Consider the following 22043-nt stretch of genomic DNA (forward strand, 5'->3'; position numbering starts at 1 on the left):
TAAAACTCAATTTGAAGTGCATGTACTTTTATTGCACCTTAACTGAAGTATACATATCAACTGAGAATTCAGAACCATATTTTAAAATCCCTCATTTTATTATATAAGCATTTCTTCCAAAGACAACAATCATATAGTAGACATTATAAATATTCCCCCCCGAAAAAAAATCTGGTAATACTACACTTAAGATTACAGTATAATTTCCCAATTTTAAAAGCCAATGTAGGAGTTATAATTAACCACACAAAATGTGGAAACATTTGCAGACATGATGGAGCTAAATGTTAATAACCTAAAAAGCAGGTTGTGATATAAAACACAAGAAAATATTCAAATAGATATAAAAGACCATAAATGTAAGACTTTTCCAGTAAATTAATACTTACAATTAAATATATTAGAATCCTGTTATAAAATAGCAGTTTTACTTTGCCACATTGAGCATAGCATGTCTTAAGAAATACATGTTAACATAAAATCTCATTAGAGTTGGGACAAAAAAGGAGAAAACATTCTAATGTCCGTAACACTGTAAAAGAGATATATTCTTTACTCATTTAATTAAGTCTAATTTCTATTCAACTGAGCTCTCTGAACTCTGTAAATATATTCATTTTTGTATGTATTCTCCAAATTCATCCTTGAAGGAAAGGAGGACAATAATGAGTTAACTAATTTAGTAAATTCACTAATGCCTACAAAGTAACTTTCTGACAACATATGATGGCATTAAATCTTTTTGGACCAATGAGATCTGAATGCATTACTATGAAATTAATGGTTTTAAAACAATTCTAGTGAGCTTCAACTAGAGCTCCAAAATGGACAAACATTTCTAATGTGTGTGTCTGCTCCATCAACTTCAGGTTTTCACCCCAGGGTTCAATCAAGGTTGAGATTCATAAAGATAGAAAAAAGGAAAATAGCAATACCAAGAGTGATACAGCCCAGCTGGTGTTCATTAGGAGCTCACCAAAGATGGATTCTGACTGGAAGCTGAGAGGGCTTTACTAGGAGCAATAGCCTGGAGGACAATTTGGTAGTATGGCAAGACTAAAGAATTAGCAAAATACATGTACCTTACTGTATAAAACAAAACCGTATCTATAAAGTCAGAATCTGATTAATAATATGTTTTCAAGATAGAAACACATCAGGGACTTCAGCCAATGGTCCTTGCTCTTGAGGGGAATAAACTGAATTGCTTTCAAACAGCTCAGAAAAAAAATTTAAATAAAAATAATGTGTGCACACATGCACATACAGGCAAAGAGAGAAAGAATGATAAAGCAAATATAAATAACTGATGAATCTAGGTAGAGAGCTCCCTGTATTCTTGGAAATTTTCTGTAAGTTTAAAAAACTACAGCAAAATTAAAAGTCACAAAACATATATGTAACTGGAAAGACATGCATAAAAAGTTTCATAAAATTACTGCCTAAAAGAGTAATTCAGACAAAATGAATTGTTCCACTATAGCAATAGTGTCAGCAAACTATAGTCGGCATGCCTAATCTGGCCAGATGTCTGTTTTTATATTGGCTATAGGCTAAAATGGTTTTTACATTTTTAAATGGTTGAAAAAAAATCAAAAGAATAAAATTTCATGACACATAAAGTTTATATGAAATTCAAGTTTTAACGTCCATAAAGTTTTTTGGAACTGAGCTGTGCTCATTCATTTACACACTATCTATAGCTGCTTTTGAGCTATATACCACAGCAGAGTTAACACGTTGCAATAGACAACATAGAGCCCACAAAGTCTAAAATATTTATAATCTTGCTTTTTATTAAAAAGCTTCCCAACTCCCAAACTAGAATGATTCAGAAAGTTTCACAGAAGATATGGAGCTCCAAAGGTAACTTTTTCTGTGAGTGGACTTAGATAAGCAGAAAGCCAGGATTATCTCAACAAGCTGAATTTATACACTTCTTACAGTGGCTTACTTATCACTACTAAGTCAACTAAGCATTGGGAGAATCTGGTTTATCATGAACCTCTACATGCCTAAAGCCTAAGACTATTAAATTTACTTAGAAGAGTTTACCTTTGATCATCTTTTCCCAGAAGTCCTAGTATTCTCAACAACTGAATTTGTAACCATGGTGCTGGTACACTGTGGTAATTGAAATCTACTGGGAGCTTTCCTCCAACCACTTGCTTCAAAATCGTTACAAAACTCCCAGTCAAGTCTTTATATGCAGATGAATTCTCCTATATCCAAAAAATAAAACAAAAAAAACTTTCTGTTAGTAACAATATCTTAAAAATAAAACAGACCTGCTTGAAATGTTATGCAGAATCTAACTTAGTATATGCTCATTTAGAAATCTCATGTTCACATTTAATGAAACAGTCCTCTGATTTGTGTAATTTTTTCCACAATGAAACTCTTCTGGTGACCAGATTCAGAAGTGAATCATGCCCCTAAAAGCTTCCACCATTCCCTACTTGTCCCCACACACCAGTTTAATTACCTTTCCAAAGTTCGATAATTACATCTTAGAACTTTTAATAGCTAGTATCAGCAATTAAAAATTGAAAAGAACTGGCATACTGAAAAAAAAAGCAGTAATCTCTCTACTTTAGATGAAAATCAAGGCCGTTTGCAATCTCTGAATTTTGTTTGCAAAAGACTTCCCATGCAATTGAACTAAATTATATTCTGGGTGGAAGAGCACAACCAACATTACTCAAACATTCAAAACTCCCCAAATCAGCAAGCCTGCTTATTAAAAATTAATTAACTCTATAGTATTTAAACATATTTGTGATTCTGAATGAGTGTGCCTTGATTATCTATCAGACTACTCTCTCGGACTTAGGAAATTTTTTCATCTTATATTCTTTAATGAAGTATAGCTGACTTACAATATTATATTAGTTTCAGGTGTACAACATAGTGATTCAACATTATATACATCACAAATTGATCACAACTATAGGTCTAGTAACCATCTGCCTGAATTAGGGAAATTAAATACATATTCCTCAAAATGAATGTTAGACTCTTCACTGTAATTTTTATATGTATCAAGGACAAATTTTTGGAAGGGAAAGAAAAGCTCTCTCAGAGTTTAATAAATGTTAGAGGAAAACAAGATTTAATATCAATTATCTATTTATACCATACTACTTTGGAACATGTAACACATAAAAGTGAAGACAACTTTCAGTTTGTATAATTTTAAATTTATTTCAATAGCATTATGAGGTATGATGTTTGTGAGGTATCCCTCACAAACATATACTTTCAGACACAAAAGGTTTGAAGCAATACACTGGGGCTGAATTAGTATAAACTCATATCACCATTTAGAAAAAAAATTTTTACTATAACATTTAATCTTCCTTCCTCCTCTAACACAGAACCAATGTATGGAATCAACACAACAGACCAGGGGTCCCCAACTCTGAGATCTAATGCCTGATGAGCTAAGGTGGAGCTGATGTAATAATAATAGGAATAAAGAGCAAAATAAACATAATGTGCTTGACTCATCCCCAGAATCATCCTCCCCAAAATCATCCTCCCCCTCCCCAACCCATGCAAAAATTGTCTTCCACGAAGCTGGTCTCTGGTGCCAAAACAATTAGGGACCGCTTCTGCAGACTGTGCCTTACACATTCCCCACCAGCTCTCCTCATTTTTATAAGCTGTTGTAAGTATCCCATGAGGCTGTATAAAAAGGATCCACTTCTTGAAAATCCACAAATCTGCAAATTTCAACCACCTTCCAGAGCTACCATTTTTCCGTGCTTCTTTCATAACATGAAAAAATTTCAGGCATTTAAAAAAGAAGACTAAATCTATAATGTGTCTGCAACTCATGCTATTAACAACATGCAAAAATTACTATTAAAGGGTCAATAATACAAACTTCAATGTGGCTTATGCATTTTACTGAAAAATATGAGTTTTCTTTTAATTATATAATTATATTTTTCTAATGATAGCTACTCAGTAACTTCACAAAATGTCCACTTACCTTAATCATCCTAAAGTATATGTGCAAGGAAGCAGCCATGACTCCAACATCCCTGTCACAAAGTGCTTTTCGGAACTTAACGTGGATATGCTGTACTTGATTAGGAGCAATGAGATAAAATTTATATAATGCCAGAACAGCTTTTCTTCGTATAATCTCCCTAAAGATAAAAAATAAAATCTAAATAAACCATCTGGAAATACCAGGCATTTAGGCTGAAAAGATTATGGACCAGATGATTTCAAAATACCAGCTATTACTTTAGTCTAAAAAAAGAGAGAGAATTACCCATTTATTATTCATTTTTATTCTAATTTACTAAACTATAAAATAGTGGTTATCTCTAGGAGGTAAGACCTCAAGAGACTTTAAGTCTCCATGTTATATAGTTCTTTAGTTACAACATTCTTTGACAACAAGCATATATTACTTTTGAAACCAAAACAAAGCAAGAAAGATAAACACATTTCTTAATTCCCAATTTCCATTTCTGAAAGCCCTATCTCCAAAGATTGGGAAGAGAATAAATAGGAAGTTTAAGTGAGTAAGAGGTAATTTCAGCTAGTAATATTAAACAGTCTCTTCATTAACACTGAAGTCTCCTTAACATTCTAGCTTTTTATATTTCTTTTTTTATATCACAGGTAAACATACTCCAAATACTTAAGTGGGGCAGGGGAGAGTATAAGGGGGACTTACATTAAAAGATGTTACTCCTCTCCTTGCCCAGCTCATGTTTCAAAAACCTCATTACAATGAGGAGGAAAGTATATACAAGTCGTGCACTTCATTTGTAACAGATAATGTCTAGCACACAAGAAGCAAAAATAAAAGAGTTGCTATCCTGTGAACACAATGTCATTTTCAAGGAATTATATTCTTGTTTTTCTCTCTCATGCCTGTTTCCACATGGCTCATATCTGCAGATTATGCTGGCAGTGCTCACAACAGCAGTAGTGAAGTATTTACTTTTAGGATTCCTTAAGACATATTTCTATTACCTAAAATCACAGAATCTCAAAATTGAAATTATTCAATGTAGTCCTCTGTGTTCCATTCAAGAATACCTTTTATAATATTCCTAACAAATGGTCATCCAGCTTCTGCATTAACAAGCAACCCACTATCTTCCTGGGTAAACTATGTCATGATGGAAAATCCTTTTCACATAAAAAGAAAGCAGATTAACAACAGATTTGCCACTAGTATTAATACTATGGTAACTGGAATCTACATCCCAATGTGTTGCTATTGGGTATTAACCAATATGAGTCCTAGGACACAGTAAATAAATGAGGTGAGGAAAAAGAATACAAACCCTCATCAGGCTCAGGAATCCCTTGGTCTGGCCCAAAATGGTGGCAATAACACAAAGTATCAAAAAACCTGGATTTGGGCTATAGGTCTGGCATGCAAAAATATAACCAAGGATTCAAAAGTCAAATCCAAGCCCTGTCTCACAGCTTCGTTGTGACATCTACTGGCCTATCTGTAGCTGTGGCCCACAACTCTGTCTTTAGCTCTTTACTCCACAGCAAGGAAGTAGATACGGCCATAATTGCAAAAGCAGAGTTTCAGAAAGTCTAAATTCTAACTAGTAGAAGACAGGAAAGGCCAGGATTTGAAATGAGAGTAGATGGGAAGCAACATGGAAAAAATTGAACGGGTAAATGGGAAGCAACAAGGAAAAAATCCAAATCTTTCTCAGAAAGATTTCATACAAAGGGTAAGTATGGCTACAACAAAACAGTGGTGGTATGGAAAAATTTCATAAAAATATGCTCAGCTATGATCAGATCAACTTCTAAATAAAGAAAGGCTAATATTTTATTTCCAGTAGTTAACTGTCCATGCCCATCATTTGTTCTAAACACCGATTCAACATAAACAAAACAAGTCTGAAAAATCTATAAAGTTACTCCATAATTCTCAGTAAAAGCTAACATTTTTAGCTGGAAGATTCATGATCCAAGATTTCTTAAAGAACACAAACCATAAGACAACATTTTATAATCTTAGAACACTAAAAATATTGACTTAAAAAAGCATAAAGAGATATATGGGTAACAAAAAAAATCTTTAACAAAAATCTGTATACAATAAAGTACTGCAATCACAAAGGAAAAATGGCTAGTGACTAAACATTTTCCTAGCTATAAAGGTTATGAAATCAAGAGGCTTGAGCAAAAACAAAATAATTCCAAGTCTGGAAAAAAATACTAATCAAGTTAATAAGGAGAGAGTTAAGGAATCATTCAAAATTAGCAAAATACCACAAGTTAAGGTTTATTTGTACATATCCTGCTATAAAATAGAATTTGAAAGCTGCAGTTTTGATATAAAAGCATTTCCAGTACACTGAAGCTATGTATTCATGGCATCTGAACCACTTCCAAATGTTTTCCATTATTTCACTTTATATAAAACAACTCTGTGAGAATGAAGGAGCTTCAATCAACCCCATATAGCCAAGGAAAAAACAGGACCACTAATAGTTAGCAGCAGAAGTGGAAAGAGAGCCAAGGAATCCTGATGGTAAGCCTCACTGTCTCAGTTTAACTTTAGAAAGCTGCCTAACATTTTTCTAAACCCACATAAAAATAAAGGACAGTGCTATTGGGGACTTTTGTATTATACCTGGCAGTCAAAGAATATCCTCTATCCTGGTAGCATTAAAGTTAGAAAAAAATTTTTAGTATAAGTTTTTCTTTTGAAATACACAGTGTAAACACCTATCCAAAAAATAATTTACTTACTTAGAATGTTGAAGTTTATCTTCTATCAATGGAAGAACAGCTGGAATCATTTCTCGAGGGAAAATCTGGCTGACGATAGTAAGTGCCATACATACTTCTACTAGGTTAGTGCTCTGCAAGTCCTGACATAATTATTAAGCAAAGAAAACATTCAGTGCAAATTCTGAAACTAGGGACAGTGAGCTCAACATTGCAATGGTCCTATACACTTAATACTGTAGTTTTCAACTTATTTGTCCATTTAGGAATACCTCATATTTTATAGGAGTATCAGTGTTTCACTTGCCTTAATATAGTCAACAGAGAAAACAGCCCAAAAGTAACTGATCTAAAGGAAACTGTATTTCTGTTCTGACACTGACCAAAGTAGTCTTTTTTATTACAGCCTTTAAAACTTTTCTAAACCAGTAACAAAAAAAATTTATGAATTTTTATTGTTAAAGCAGTAATATGAGTGGAAGTTTAAAAGGAAGCAATTTTTAATACATACTATAAAATGCATGCATTTATATATACTTATATAAGCACAAAGTTTATAAACTATTTTAATAGAAACTGAAACTATGTTTTTGAAAGTTTGGAAAAGTTTAAAGCTACTAGTAACCTTAAGAGAGTATATGACTTAAAATTCAGAAAGTACTACACACACACACACACACACACACACTCTCTCTCTCTCTCTCTCTCTCACATATCAGAACAAGATAAACATGAAAAAGTTCAATTCAATTATACTTCATTACCAATTTTGTCTAAAAGTTTAACAGAAAAAAATACTGCATGTGGATTAAATTGTTTTTATTATCATAATTTCAGTTACCCAATTATACTCTATTCTCCATTAAATTGACTTTTAGAGTTTAAAAGACTTCAATTATTCAGTTTATATCACATCCCTTTAAAATAGATCCTAGAGAAAAAGACAACAGCATGGAAATGCACCTGACTAAGAGTCTGGAGATCTGAATCATAGTTCCAGCTCTGCTTTTTTTATTTTTATTTACCCTTTTACTGACGTATAGCTGGTTTACAATATAGTATCAGTTTCAGGTGTACAGCATGGTGATTTAGAAAATTTTTGCAGATTATACTCCATTGTAGGCTATTACATGATAAATGGGTATAATTAATTCCCTGTGCTATCCTCATTCCTTATCTATTTTATATACAGTAATTTGTTATCTATTAATACCATACTCCTAAGTTGTTCCTCCCCTGTTATCCTGTGGTAACCCCAAGTTCATTTTCTGTCTGTGAGTCTGTTTCTATTTTGCATATACATTCATTTGTATTATTTTTTAGACTATACATATAAGTGATATCACACTGTATTTGTCTTTCTCTGTGTGACTTATTTCACTAAGCACAGTATTCTCTAGGTTCATCCACATTGCTACAAATGGCAGTATTTCACTGTTTTCAATGCCTGAATAATACCCTATTATGTACATATGCCAAGTCTTTTTAATCCAACCATCTGTTGACGGGCACTTGGGTTGTTTCCATGTCTCGGCTGCTATAAACAGTCCTATGAACACTGAGGTTATGTACCTTTTTAAGTTAGTGTCTTCGTTTTGTCCAGAAAGAAACCCAGGAGTGAAACTGCCGGATCATATGGTAGTTCTTTTTTAGTTTTTTAAGGAATCTCCATACTGCTTCCCATAGTGGCTGCCCAATTTACATTCCCACCAAGCATGTATAAGGGTTCCCTTTTCTCCACATCCTTGCCAACATTTATTTTTCACAAACTTTTTGACAATAGCCATTCTCAATGAGGTGATACCTCACTGTGGTTTTGATTTTATTTCTCTAATAATTAGTGACATTGAGCATCTTTTCATTGCCTGTTAGCCATCTACATGTCTTCTTTGGAAAAATGTCTATTCAAGTCTTCTGCTCATTTTGTGATTGTGCTGTTTACTTTTTTTTATATTGAGTTGTATGAGTGTTTGTATATTTTGAATATCAAGCCCTGTCAGTCCCATCATTTGCAAATATTTTCTCCCATTTCGTAGGTTGTCTTTTCATTTTATCATTTATTTCCTTTGCTGTGCAAAAGCTTTTAAGTTTAACTAGGTCCCATTTGTTTATTTTTTGCTTTCTATTTATTCTGCCTTAGGAGACTGATCCAAGAAAATGTTGCTACAATTTATGTCAAAGAGTATTCCACCTATGTTCTCTTCTAGGAGTTTTATAGTTTCAGGTCTTACATGTAGATCTTTAGACCATTTTGAGTTTATTTTCCTTAACTCTGCTTTTTTAAATAAAACCATTATAACAGCAGCAGTAGCAAACGTTGTTCTGCAGAGGGTTTCACTCAACCCTCACAACTTGGGTAAGTTCTATTATTACCCTCATTTTACAGATGCAGAAACTGACCTAAAAGATCTTTCCAATAAACTCATTCTGCAAGCTTACATTCTTTCAAAAAATATAAAAACTGTCAAATGCCTGAAGGAATAATTCAAGACTTTATATTAACCAGCATACAATACAGTACCTTTACAACTGTATTCACAAGGAGAAGCAATAGTTCATGATTTTCATGTAGAAATAAAGATACAGCCAAATAACCTTAAAATTTGAGAGAAAAAGTCTCATTACCACCTGTCAAAAATTAACTCTTCTTAAGAAGTTAAACAAAGCAATAATATATTCCAATGTTTGAATGTCAAAGACAGCAGTTACAGGTAAATATAAAAACAAATAGTAAAATAAGAAAGTTCAAAAAAATTCAGTAAGGAAGATTTCAGGTGTTCTTCATCCTGAAGTCTCTCATAATTAGGTATTTCACAGGATATAACTAAAATGGAAAAAAGGCTATGTGTACCAGCTTAAGGTCTTGTAAATGACATTAGGAATATATACCTCCTATCTTCTGTGCAAATTTCTACACATCAAAACATTTTGTCTTGTAGCCAAATACAATTATCCAAAAACTAACAGCTGTTATAGTCAATAAATAGTGAGTTACCAGCTATTTGTATTACTGAAGGAGCTATTTAATACCAAACCATATGACATAAATAATACAGTAAGCCATAAAAAATACCTTGTTTTCTCAATTTGAAGATGAACTATTGAGTGAATAGATGTTGAGGCAAAAAACACTGTCTACCACATTAAATATACTCGTTGACTTAAGCATTTTTAATAATATCAAAACATTAAAAAGTACATCTTAAAATTGAGGAAGTACTTTAATACCATGACAAATACCATGTGTATGGAATCTAGGTGCCCCATTTCATTTTCCTGTCACCCTTCATATTGATAACATTTGTTAGACAGTTACTATGGGTCAAATACATTACAAGCCTATTGAATCTTTACAATAGCTCTATGAGGTAGATATTATTATTATCCCCAGTATAAAAATGAGGCCCCAAAAGGATAACTGCCCAAGGTCTGCAGCTACTACATGGTGGAGCCAGGACTACAACCAAGCCAGGAGGAGTTAGGTCACGTTTTTAATCCTTATGCTATTCTGTTTCTTCAGTCTCCCTTGAGACCAGATTCCCTGTTTCCCATCCCGGTTGTTTTTCATTCTTTTCAATTCTTCCAGCCCTTTTATTGGGGATTCTAAGGTTAACTATCCCTATCACTACCCAGCATTCATACTGTCTGTGCCTGTTGTGGTAAGTGGGAAAACTGTCAGAAATTTCCTTTTCTCATAACCAAGCATCCCCACTGAAGGTCAGAGGAGCAGAGCTATCACTCCCATAATCAGGACAGAGAAAAAGGAACAAACCAGGACCAGGGAAGAGAAAAATCCTAGACAGCATTTAAAGCAGAGATTCCAGGAGGGGGGAACACATGTATACCTGTGGCCAATTCATGTTGCTGTATGGAAGAAACCATCACAATACTGTAAAGTAATTATTCAATTAAAATCAATAAAATTTTAAAAATAAATAAAGCAGAGATTACATCTTATCAGACTACATACATCTGTTCAGCAAAGATATTATCCACAGTTAAGTCACTAGTACCACAATGCAAGAAGATCAACAAACTAATCCAAAGACCACCTTGAAACCTTACAAAAAATCTTAAATCTATCTGTCAAAGAATGTCCTATTTTGACAACCAGAGAAAACAGGGAAACTATTTTGATAATCCAGAAATAGGGGGAAAAAATATTCTGTGACTCAAAACATGAAAAAGCCTTCAGGAAAAGAAGACTTCCCTGGTGGCTCAGACGGTAAAGCATCTGTCTACAATTCAGGAGACCCGGGTTCGATCCTTGGGTAGGTAAGATCCCCTGGAGAAGGCAATGGCACCCTACTCCAGTACTCTTGCCTGGAAAATCCCATGGAGTGAGGAGCCTGGTAGGCTGCAGTCCACGGGGTCGCGAAGAGTTGGACACGACTGAGCGACTTCACTCTCACTTTTCACTTTCCTGCATTGGAGAAGGAAATGGCAACCCACTCCAGTGTTCTTGCCTGGAGAATCCCAGGGACAGGGGAGCCTGGTGGGCTGCCATCTATGGGGTCACACAGAGTCGGACACGACTGAAGCGACTTAGCAGCAGCAGCAGCAGCAGCATAGGATGAGAATACAGGCTTGGATTCATAGAAACTTGGGTTCATATTTTGGCTCCACCATTTAGTAAGCTCTATGACCTTGAACAACTGACTTGACCTTTCTGAGCTTCAGTTTTCTCCTCTGTAAAACGAAATACCATCTCACAAGATAAAGCACCTAACATAATACCTGACTTAGTGGATTACTGAGATTTATTTATTCAACAATATTCATGTGAAAAACAATAAGACATTATCTTTCAGACAAAGCACCAAAGTTAGCCATAGAACTCTCAGGAGAGTAGATGATGCAGAAGTACTAATATCAAGATATAAAAGATTTAAATGCTACCTTACAAAACAAGGGCTTCCCTTGTGGCTCAGCTGGTAAAGAATCCGCCTGCAATGCAGGAGACCTGGGTTTGATCCCTGGGTTGGAAAGATCCCATGAGGACGGGAAACGCTAGCCACTCTAGTATTCTGGTCTGGAGAATCCCATGGACTCTACAGTCCATGGGGTTGCAAAGAGTCGGACACAGCTGAGCGACTTTCATATCACACATCACATTAAAAAACAAAACTTCCAGTCATTAGCACACATAAAGAACATCTGATACCCACAAACATGTCTCTCTAGGTGGCAAGAAAATACTTTCCTAAGAAAGACCATGAATCTCAATGAGTCTGGGGTCTCCTTAGCCACTTTAACTATGAAATAACACATGTACAAGGTCATTCACTGCAACATTGGTTATGAGAGCAAAAAACAAAAGACAAACTCATATATCCACCAATAGAGACCTGACTGAAAATACTGTGGTATATCCACCCACCCAATGAAAACTATGCCAACTGTATAAAAATATAAAGACATCAAAACAAGGTGTAGAATAATCTCTACAGCAAGCCATTTTTTTTGTTGTTAAGAGAGAGTATATAAATGTGTACTTGTTTGCTTATTTTCAAAAAGCAATGGAAAGATTAATCAGAAACTAGTGAAAATGGTTACTCATGGGGTAAGGGGCAAACCTCATACAGGAGCTAGAAATAAAAGTAAAAATTTGACAAATCAGAAATTTGTCTGATTATACCTTTTTATCAGGTCTTAACTTTGGACCATGTAACACAAGTAATTTTTACATATTTTAAAAATAAAACTTAGAGAATTCCCTACTGGTCCAGTGGTTAGGACTCGGCGCTTTCACTGCTGGTCTGGATTCAAACCCTGGTCAAAGAACTAAGATCCCACAAAGTGCACAGCACAGTCATAAGTAAATAAATTTTAAAAATGTAATTGAAAATGAAAAAATTACATGAAAGTCTAAAAAGAAAAAGACAGCAACAGATGTACAAAGTATTGACTAGCTATTGTTTTCAAAATTTCCTGCTGTCAGAGATTTTAGAATTAGGTTAGAAAAGATAAATAGATGGTAGGAGCCACCTGAGTGGTCACAGAAGAGTTAAAACTTGGTTTGAAACACAGACAGGGAGAGAGAGAGAGGCTGCCAGAGGACACTGTACTTGGAGGGAAGAATATAATGAAAGACAGAAGAGTATTTTTGGTGAAGTGAGGTTCAACAAGTAGAATACTGTGTGAGCACAGTCTCAGAATCTTTACCAAGACATCTCCCACACTTTCCCCATCATCTGACAGCACAGGTCAACATAACATATAACATAAGAAGAATGTTGGTCCCCGACAACATAACAGTATCAACTTCTTTAAATAAAGAATATGTTCTACTCCTATGTTATTCTAAAGTACTTCCTCCTTAAGTTTCTGATATGAAGCTAAAGCTATAAGAAAACAAGATTTAAGTCTTTGAAAGGAGTTTTACTAATAGCCTTGAAGGCTGATTATAGAGATAACAATTTTTAAAAGATACCTGAAATCCTTATAACTAACATTTGTGAAACTAGGAGCAAGATATCTAAAATTATTCACAGCAATTTCAGTCTTATTCTATTAAAAAAATCATATCTGATCACTAAACTGCTGAAATTGAATAGACTTTTTAAAATCAGCTTTACTGAAGTATAATTTACATACAAGAAAAGTAATCCTTTTTAACGGTATAGTTCAGTGAGTCTTGACAAAGTCATCTAACCACCATCATAAGAACAAGCAACTTTTAATCTTCTATGTAACTCCAAAATGCTAAGAATCAGGAAAATTGATTTCATTTATAGGCTGTAAGTTTTTGAAATGTTATCTTTTAAAGGTAAGGAAATCACAAGGCAGTGTTCTAAAAACATACTACATATCAGTCATCATTCATTTTATATAATAGCCAGAACTTTAAGGACAAGATAAAGTGCAAAAGTCTTAAACGCATACATACCTACTCTTTTTTCTAAAAGATTTCCTTGTTGTGCCAACTTGATTGCATGTATATAGCCAAAGGAAGCATCATATCCAAGCATTTCACAATATATAAGTCTCACCATACATTCCTTCATCATTTTCTGAAAAAAAAAAAAAAATCCAGTAATCATATAAATAAATAGAATGCTTTGATTCTTTCTTTAGTATGTTGTAATCATTTAACAGTAGAATTCTCTAATCCTGGCACTGAAGAAACAACATATGTAAATTATCACCCAAAGTCAGACTTTGTAAACAAGTTTCTCCCAAATTTAACTATCAACAGTATTCATTTTAGTAAAATTATTTCAATATTTTGTTAGAGGCAACAATATAAAATAAATCAACTATAGCCATTTCTAATTCTAGGTCACCCTCCTGAAAAATTTGGTTATAATGTGAGACGCATGGTCCTCAGAAAAAATTTCACTCATAGGACTCTAACTTGGCTTCTAGAATGCAGCATATCATTTAATATACTTTGTCAAATGAAAATATCCATGAAACCCTCACAGGTTGGTAACAATTTCTGTAATGAAAGTATTTTTCACATTTAAAGACCAAATTGCATCTGGAGTTTCTTCAGAATTATTATGCTGTATATGATATGCAATAATTTACTGTAAGTATTACTTTTTCAACAACTCCCACAATTATTATGACTTTATTAATGGTATGTGTATCTGTTAGTTGCTTGGTTGCATCCAACTCTGCGACCCCACAGACTGCAGCCCACCAGGAGCCTCTGTCCACAGAATTCTCCAGGCAAGAATACTGGAATGGGTTGCTATTCCCTTCTCCAGGGGATCTTCCCCACCAAGCGATCGAATCCAGGTCTCCTGCACTGCAGGTAGATTCTTTACCGTCTGAGCCACCCAGGGAAGCCCTATTAATGGTAGAGTCATTCCAATATTAAACTTAATTGAGTCTTTCAATATTTACAACATAAGCAAATAACTTGTTTTAAGAGATTCTATAAATTTATTAGTATGAGAATATCTGCATTCTCAATATTGACAGCAAATTTTAATCAAAAATTAAAAATATAAATAAATGTTTCAAAATATATAAAGCTCAGACTATTTTACTATCTAAAAATTAATTAGGGTTAATAAATAAATCCTAATATATAACAGAATTATAGAATTCCTAAATCACAAAATGCTTAAGAAGAAATAGTAAAATAAAATGTTTTAAACTAAGGACAACATTTAATATTTCATATATATTATATATAGATAGATATACACACACATTTAAATATGAAAAGTTTAAAAATAAATCACAGGAAAATCTTAAGGGAATAATATTTAATGATTTAATTTAGGTCACTTGGGTTTAAAGTAATAAAAGTTAATTCATTACCACATTAACTATTAAATATTGAGAAAAATTGGTTCCAAATTGGGAAAGGAGTACATCAATGCTATATATTGTCACCCTGCTTATTTAACTTATATGCACAGGACATCATGCAAAATGCAGGGCTGGATGAAGCACAAGCTGAAATCAAGATTACAGGGAGAAATATTAATAACCTCAGATATGCAGATGACACCACCTTTATGGCAGAAAATGAAGAGGAACTAAACAGCTTCTTGATGAAGGTGAAAGGCAAGAGTGAAAAAGCTGGCTTAAAACTCAACATTCAAAAAAATAAGATCATGGCATCTAGTCCCATCACTTTATGGCAAATAGATGGGGAAAGAATGAAAAGTGACAGACTTTATTTTCTTGGATTCCAAAATCCCTATGGATGGTGACTGCAGCCATGAAATTAAAAGATGCTCACTCCTTGGAAGAAAAGTTATGACAGACCCAAACACCAAATTAAAGAGCAGAAATATTACTTGGCCGACAAAGGTTCATATAGTCAAGGCTATGGTTTTTCCAGTGGTCGTGTATGAATGTGAGAGTTGGACTATAAAGAAGGCTGAGCATCAAAGAACTGATGCTTTTGAACTGTCGTATTGGAAAATACTCTTAAAAGTCCCTTGGACTGCAGGGAGATCAAACCAGTGGATCCTAAAAGAAATCAATCCTGAATATTCACCAGAAGGACTGATGCTGAAGCTCCAACACTTCAGCCACCTGATGTGAAGAGCCAACTCATTGGAAAAGACCCAAATGCTGGGAAAGATTGAAGGCAGGAGGAAAAGGGGACATAAGAGGATGACATGGTTAGATGGCATCACCGACTCAATGGACTTGAGTTTGAGCAAGCTCTGAGAGATGGTGAAGGTCAGGGAAACCAGGCATGCTGTGGTCCCTAGGGTCACAAAAAGTTGGACATGACTGAGCAACTGAACGATGACAACTGAGAAAACATGTGTAAAAGATACTGGAAGTTTCTTCAAAAACTTCTGTATCAGGACTTCCCTTGTGGTCCAGTAGCTAAGACTGCATTCCCAATGCAGGGTGCCTGGCTTCAGTCTCTGGTCAAAGAGCTAGATTCCACATGTCGCAACTAAAGATATTGCAAGCTGCAACTAAGACCCGTTGCAGTAAAATATATATATGTATATTATATATATATATATATATATATATATATATATATATAAAAGCAAACTTCTGTATCAGTGAGGAGTCAAAGTGTTCATTTAAGCCCTTAAATATCAACCTTGATTTTGTAACATTTTATCTCATAGGTTCTCAAAAGTCATTAGGAACTTTAGGTAAAATTCGATTGCATACACTATTATTCTCTTATTTTTGGAGAAGAAAATGCATTCTCCAATGTAGAAATTCAGTTCAGAATTTCTTTAATAAACTGTAACTTCTACATGACCACCTCAAGGATAGACTATTCTATAATATACCCTTAGAGTGATTGGCCATAATTATCATAAAATCTTCCTTCAAACAGTGGCTCCCTAACTTCTATCAACTTGTCTAAATTCTGTCAACACCAGGTTTATACCAAGTAACATGAAAAACTGTACTTAATGATGCCAACTATAGTAAATGGAAATCAAACCAAGTAAAGAAAGAGAAGTCACTGCTTAAAAAGAGAGAAGTCATTGCTTAACATATCTTTCAAGTATCACAATGCACAATGATTTTATTCCTACACATACAAACATATACATATCCATACACACACATATATATACATGTACACACACAGATATATCACATTGGAGGCCTCCCTGATAGCTTGGGCAGTTAAGAATCTGTCTGCAATGCAGGAGACCTGGGTTCGATCCCTGGGTGTGGAAGATCCCCTGGAGAAGAAAATGGCTACCCATTCCAGTATTCTTGCCTGGGAAATCCCATAGACAGAGGAGCTTGTGGGCTACAGTCCATGAGGTCACAAAAGAGTCGGACACGATGGAGAGACTGAGATTGAACACTGTATCATATTGATTATGCTTTGAGTTTCATTTGTCCACCTGGAAGAGTAACTTAGGCAGGTTGACAAGGAGTCCAAACCTAAGTAGGGCCCCTTTAAGGAGCAAGTAAACATTCTTTCTTTCTCACATTCTTTTGCCTTAGACAAGTAGGTCTCACAGGCAGCAGCATCTCTTGTTCAAGGACATGCCTTTTTTTTGAGCTTTGGATGAATGTTATGGGAGAAGGCCTCGGTAAAACTTCCACAGCCTTGAGCTCTGGGTTAACCTGTTCCTTCTGGCTAATCTCGTGCTGATGTCATCCCAGGATGAATGTTCCAGCAAAAGGTCTGGGTGAAATTCACACAGCCTTGAGGCATTTGTTATCTATTCTCAGCAGCTGGTTGAGAAGTATAAAAGGTCCCGCTTAAACTAGTGAGGCAGGTACTCTCCTGCCCCATTCTGATGTCTATGTCAGAAGCTTTTTCTGTCACTTTCACTTTAAATAAAATCTATACAAAGTTCTGAGTGACTGTGACTATCTTTGGTCCTGGAGTTAAATCTCCTCCTTTGGAGACCACGAATCTGGTAGCACCATTCACCATCCTATTCTTATAACCAGAAAAGGAAATACACATATTCTCTCAGACTTTACAAGTGTTATTCACACACATGATCATGTATACACACAAAATGATCACCCTAGTATTTTTATTAGAAGTGTATGCCACAGCAACTTACACAAAGAAAGCACTCACTAAATCTTTGCTAAATAAATGTTGCTTATAAAATCTCATTATCTAAAACCACGTAAAAATTAAAAGAAAAAAAAAAACCTAGGCCTTAATCTAACTATGTAGGAATAGTCCCACAGTGGCCACTGCTTAAATGCTGAATGAATGCTGTTTGAAAATCAAATAATAGGGAATCAATTTTTTTAAACTAGATCTTGATTTAGCTATTATGCAATATACTCAGTTTTACAGCAAGAAAATCATTTTTATACTTTGTCAGCCAACCTATACTCCCAGATGTAGAAATGCAAAATAAGAGATTTTTACAATGTATCAATTCAGGTCTGTATTAAAATAATATTATTTTAATAGCATCATGTTATATATATTGTACATTGTATATATTTATATATTATATATTTTAATATTATATAATGTATATTATCTATATTTATATTTACTATATATTAAATATTATATATTTTATAGTATTATAATACTATTTTAAATTATGTGTCCTAACCTTCTTTCAGTGCACAACATTAAAACAATAAGATCAGTTATGGGGGTCCCAGGAGTATTACCACATTTAAGTTAACTATCATCATGTTGGCACTGAACTGACATCAGTCACGCCAAGTTTTGGTCTGGTGCAGTCAGTCAATAATAAAAACGCCAAAGTTAACATCTGACTTATTATCATCCATAACTGATTTTGACTGTGATATATTAGATTTTAGCAACTCATCAGTTAATGCCACCACTGAGTCAATAGTAGACCAGATTTCAAATTGAAAACACACTGACATTGACTACGTAAACTTACTAGAGTTGTAGTAGGAGCAGAAACAGTTGCTTTCAGATTATTCAGTTCCTGCTGGATTAATTTCTCTTCCTCCTAAAAAAGTGAAAATATTTGACTCATGAATAACTGTCTTTTTAAACTGTTACAGTATTTTTAAAAGGGAAAAATACAACTCACAATATTATAAATAAAAAAGAAACATTATTTTAAAGGAGAGTTATAAAAACTATGTGCTTCAGATTTGCCTAAAGGGATTTCTCCAACCCTCAGAATCATTGCTGCAAAGAATAAATATTTTCATGCTAACTCACCACTCCTCTTTTCTTCACTCAGTTACTGTCCCCTTAAGGACGGTTTAGCAGAAAATGTTTTGGTTTTTTTTTTTTTAACACTGGAGAGTAAGTAGAAAAGAAATTCTTCATGTAGTGGCCCAGAATAAGGTTCTCACACCTTCTTCTTCATGGAATGGAGAAACAGGGTAAGAAGACAAACAGAAACCAATCCTTTTCTCTTAAACTATATTCTTCTTCCCTACCTTTTTCCCTTTATTCCTTGCATCCTTTCCCTATCCTTCCATCTCTTTCTCACACACATAGAATAAATAAACAGATAATGGCTACTTCTATCATCTGTATTGTATTTCACCTCCTTAAGCACTTGAAAATGGGTCCAAATTTTGCCCAATACAATGCTATCTCTAAGTTACACGATGAACTAGCTAGCAGATGCCCATTAAGTGACTAACCAAAAAATACTAGTGAAGTACTGCCACATTTAGATACCTTACATACAGTTTCAAACTGCAATTTAAAACCAAAAATATTTTATTTCATTTACCATCTCACAAAAATTAGCAAAGGACAAAATGTTAAACAATATTAAGTCCACAAATAATTGTTTTCTGTGATTTCTGAATGTGAAACAGATCCTCTCCAGTACATCATCCTATTTCAGTTTTAAAAAAGTCTTTAAACCCTCAAAGCACTTTGAAGAAAAACCTCCTGTCTTTCTCTTTTCTTCTCTCCTGACACATATTTCACCATATAGTGCTTATACCTGTCTTAAGCCCAAGATGAAGGACCAATTCTTTGGAAACGGAATGTTTTAGACTATTTCCTTAGGGTTTAACACACAGCTTCTTCCATAAGTATTTTCTTAACAAACAAATTATGCTATACCGCATGATCTTTTTTTTAAGATACAAAATCCTTGAAGCTTTTTATCAGCATCTTACACAACCCATACAACTACAGAAAGTTTGTGGGAACTTAAAATTTTCTATTATAAATGTTCGTTTTCAAAGCCCATCAGAGGCAGAAACTTACTCAGCAAATACTGAGATTGGGAAGAATTACGCTTTTTCTTTGCCCAATCCAGAGGTCTAACCTAAGAACCTCGAGCTCCCCAAACATATTCAACAGCAGGTTCAGATAGCAGGGTCTGTTCTAATGTATGTTACCTAGCATACACTAAAAAACTGGGCGAAAGCAAGAATAATCCGAGTTAGAAAGAAACTTTTTAGAATAACGCTGACACTTCCATGGCACCTGGTATTTTCAACTGGTTGGTGTCTCTTCTAACCCTCGAAACAATCTATGAAATATGTATCGGTACTTTGACACTTCAACGTTCGAGAAACACATGGAAGCTCAAATACTAAAGATTTTGCCCCAGGTAATAATGAGTCAATGTCAGGGCCAACTGTGGAAACCTGGCCTCCTAGTTGTCTGTCTGTCCGGACAGCCCAAGTGACGCTTCCGGAGAGAAGCCAGGACCGACAGACACACCCGCCGGAGAGACAGCTCCGGGGGTTCACCGGGGGACCAGAGCCTCCCAGAGAGGGGGCCTCCCTCAGGCGCCCCTGACCTCCGGCCCAGCGGACACCTACGTGCTTGGAGGTGAGCGCGGTGATGCCGCGGACCAGGCCGCCCAGCCGGGAGGAGAAGGACGCCTTGGCGGCCGTAGGCCCGCCAACCGACTGGTTCTGTAGGAACAGTCCCGGCAGCGCCGTCAGTGTTTTCTCCACTATGTCGCTCATCGCCGCCGCCCGCAATCCGGTCGCCACCCGGCCTCATGCCCGGCCCCTGACCTGCCGCCGGCCCGGCCTCCGTAGGCACTTCCTGTTTGTTTGAAGAAGAAATCTTTATTCGCGTTCCGCGCGGACAAGTACAATGTTCGTCTCAGAGACGCCGCTAGAGGGCGCAAGAGTCTGCGAGCGAAAGACCGCGCTCCAAGCCTGCGCAGATGTTGTCTTCTTGTGGTGGAGGAGAGGGGCGGAAGAATTGATGCTTTTGAACTGTGATGTTGGAGAAGATTCTTGAGAGTCCCTCGGACTACAAGGAGATCCAACTAGTCCATCCTAAAGGAAATCAGTCCTGAATATTCATTGGACGGACTGATGCTGAAGCTGAAACTCCAATACTTTGGCCACCTGATGCGGAAAACTGGCTAATTGGAAAAGACCCTGATCCTGGGAAAGGTTGAAGACAGGAGGAAAAGGGGATGACAGGGTGAGATGGCTGGATGGCATCACCGACTCAATGGACATGAGTTTGAGTAAACTCCGGGAGTTGGTGATGGACAGGAAAGCCTGGTGTGCTGCAGTCCATGGGGTCATGAAGAGTCGGACACGACTGAGCAAGTGAACTGAACTGAACTGAGAAGGGCCGGACGCTCCCGGTTTCGATGGCAACGCCAGCGTCTCGCGCGTCTCTGGCTCCTCCTAAGGTAACCGCTGCCGCCCGTCCTTCCTTCATACTTCGCCCGCCAAAGTCTCGCTTTCCCTTTAGGCGCCTCCGCGCTGCTGGGGACACCACAGGGAGGTGGACATTCCTGGCCCTCTCTCGGCCACCGCTCACTGCCTGGGGACCGTCGGCAATCCCTACACCTCCCGCCGCCGCACCCTGAGGGGCGGAATCGACAAGGGACCGCGGCACCACGTGCGGCCCTGGTCCTGGGGGGCCGGGACCCTGGTGGAGTTGAATGACAGCGCGGCTGTCCTATGGACTCATCCTGCCGGGTTCAGCCCCCGCCGCGCACGGGGACTCTTGGCCAGTGTCCCTGCCCTTCCGCCGCCCCTCTTCTAGGATCTGGGGAGGCAGCCAGCAAGGGGAGGTGGCCACCGCCACCACCGCCCCCGACCTATCGTCTCGCAATGTTCTGTTATTTTCTATTTTAAAACGGATGACAGTTGCCACTACATCAATATTTATCTCCCTGTACTGAGGATGTCTTATTCATTGCTGTTATCCCAACTTCGGTCTGGAACAGAATCTAGTACAGTGGTTTTGAAAATGTGGTCTGATGACTTCTGAGGATCTCTGAGACCCTAAGACAGGATCCAGGAAGTCAAAACTATAGTCACAACATTACTTTAATGTTATTTGCTGTTTTCATACTTATCCTCTCCAGAGTGTGTAGAGACTTTTTCAAGAGGGTAGATGATTTACAGCCTCTAGTAGCTGGTGAAATGCGTGTTTGAATACTCCTCTTGTATTTTATAGATTCAACTACAGTTTAGGATATGTT

At 36.2% G+C, this 22043-nt stretch overlaps 1 protein-coding gene across 2 annotated transcripts in view; it reads right to left on the minus strand.

Annotated features, from left to right (window-relative positions):
• The window catches only part of AP4E1 (adaptor related protein complex 4 subunit epsilon 1), a 68959-nt gene extending 48316 nt beyond the window's left edge, over nucleotides 1-20643 (minus strand). The window contains exons 1-7 of one of the 2 annotated variants that reach the window (XM_043471994.1): nucleotides 20404-20643; nucleotides 18537-18608; nucleotides 13622-13745; nucleotides 9254-9327; nucleotides 6754-6875; nucleotides 3998-4157; nucleotides 2056-2222 (exon numbers count right to left, since the gene is read on the minus strand). In XM_043471994.1, coding sequence (XP_043327929.1) covers nucleotides 2056-2222; nucleotides 3998-4157; nucleotides 6754-6875; nucleotides 9254-9327; nucleotides 13622-13745; nucleotides 18537-18608; nucleotides 20404-20553 — 869 coding nt within the window. In that variant the 5' untranslated portion in view covers nucleotides 20554-20643. The remainder of the gene's footprint in view (nucleotides 1-2055; nucleotides 2223-3997; nucleotides 4158-6753; nucleotides 6876-9253; nucleotides 9328-13621; nucleotides 13746-18536; nucleotides 18609-20403) is intronic. The other variant, XM_043471995.1, reaches the window with a different exon arrangement.
• Between the last annotated feature and the right edge of the window lie 1400 nt (nucleotides 20644-22043).

Source organism: Cervus canadensis, chromosome 6, assembly GCF_019320065.1.
Source record: "Cervus canadensis isolate Bull #8, Minnesota chromosome 6, ASM1932006v1, whole genome shotgun sequence".
NCBI lineage: Eukaryota > Metazoa > Chordata > Mammalia > Artiodactyla > Cervidae > Cervus > Cervus canadensis.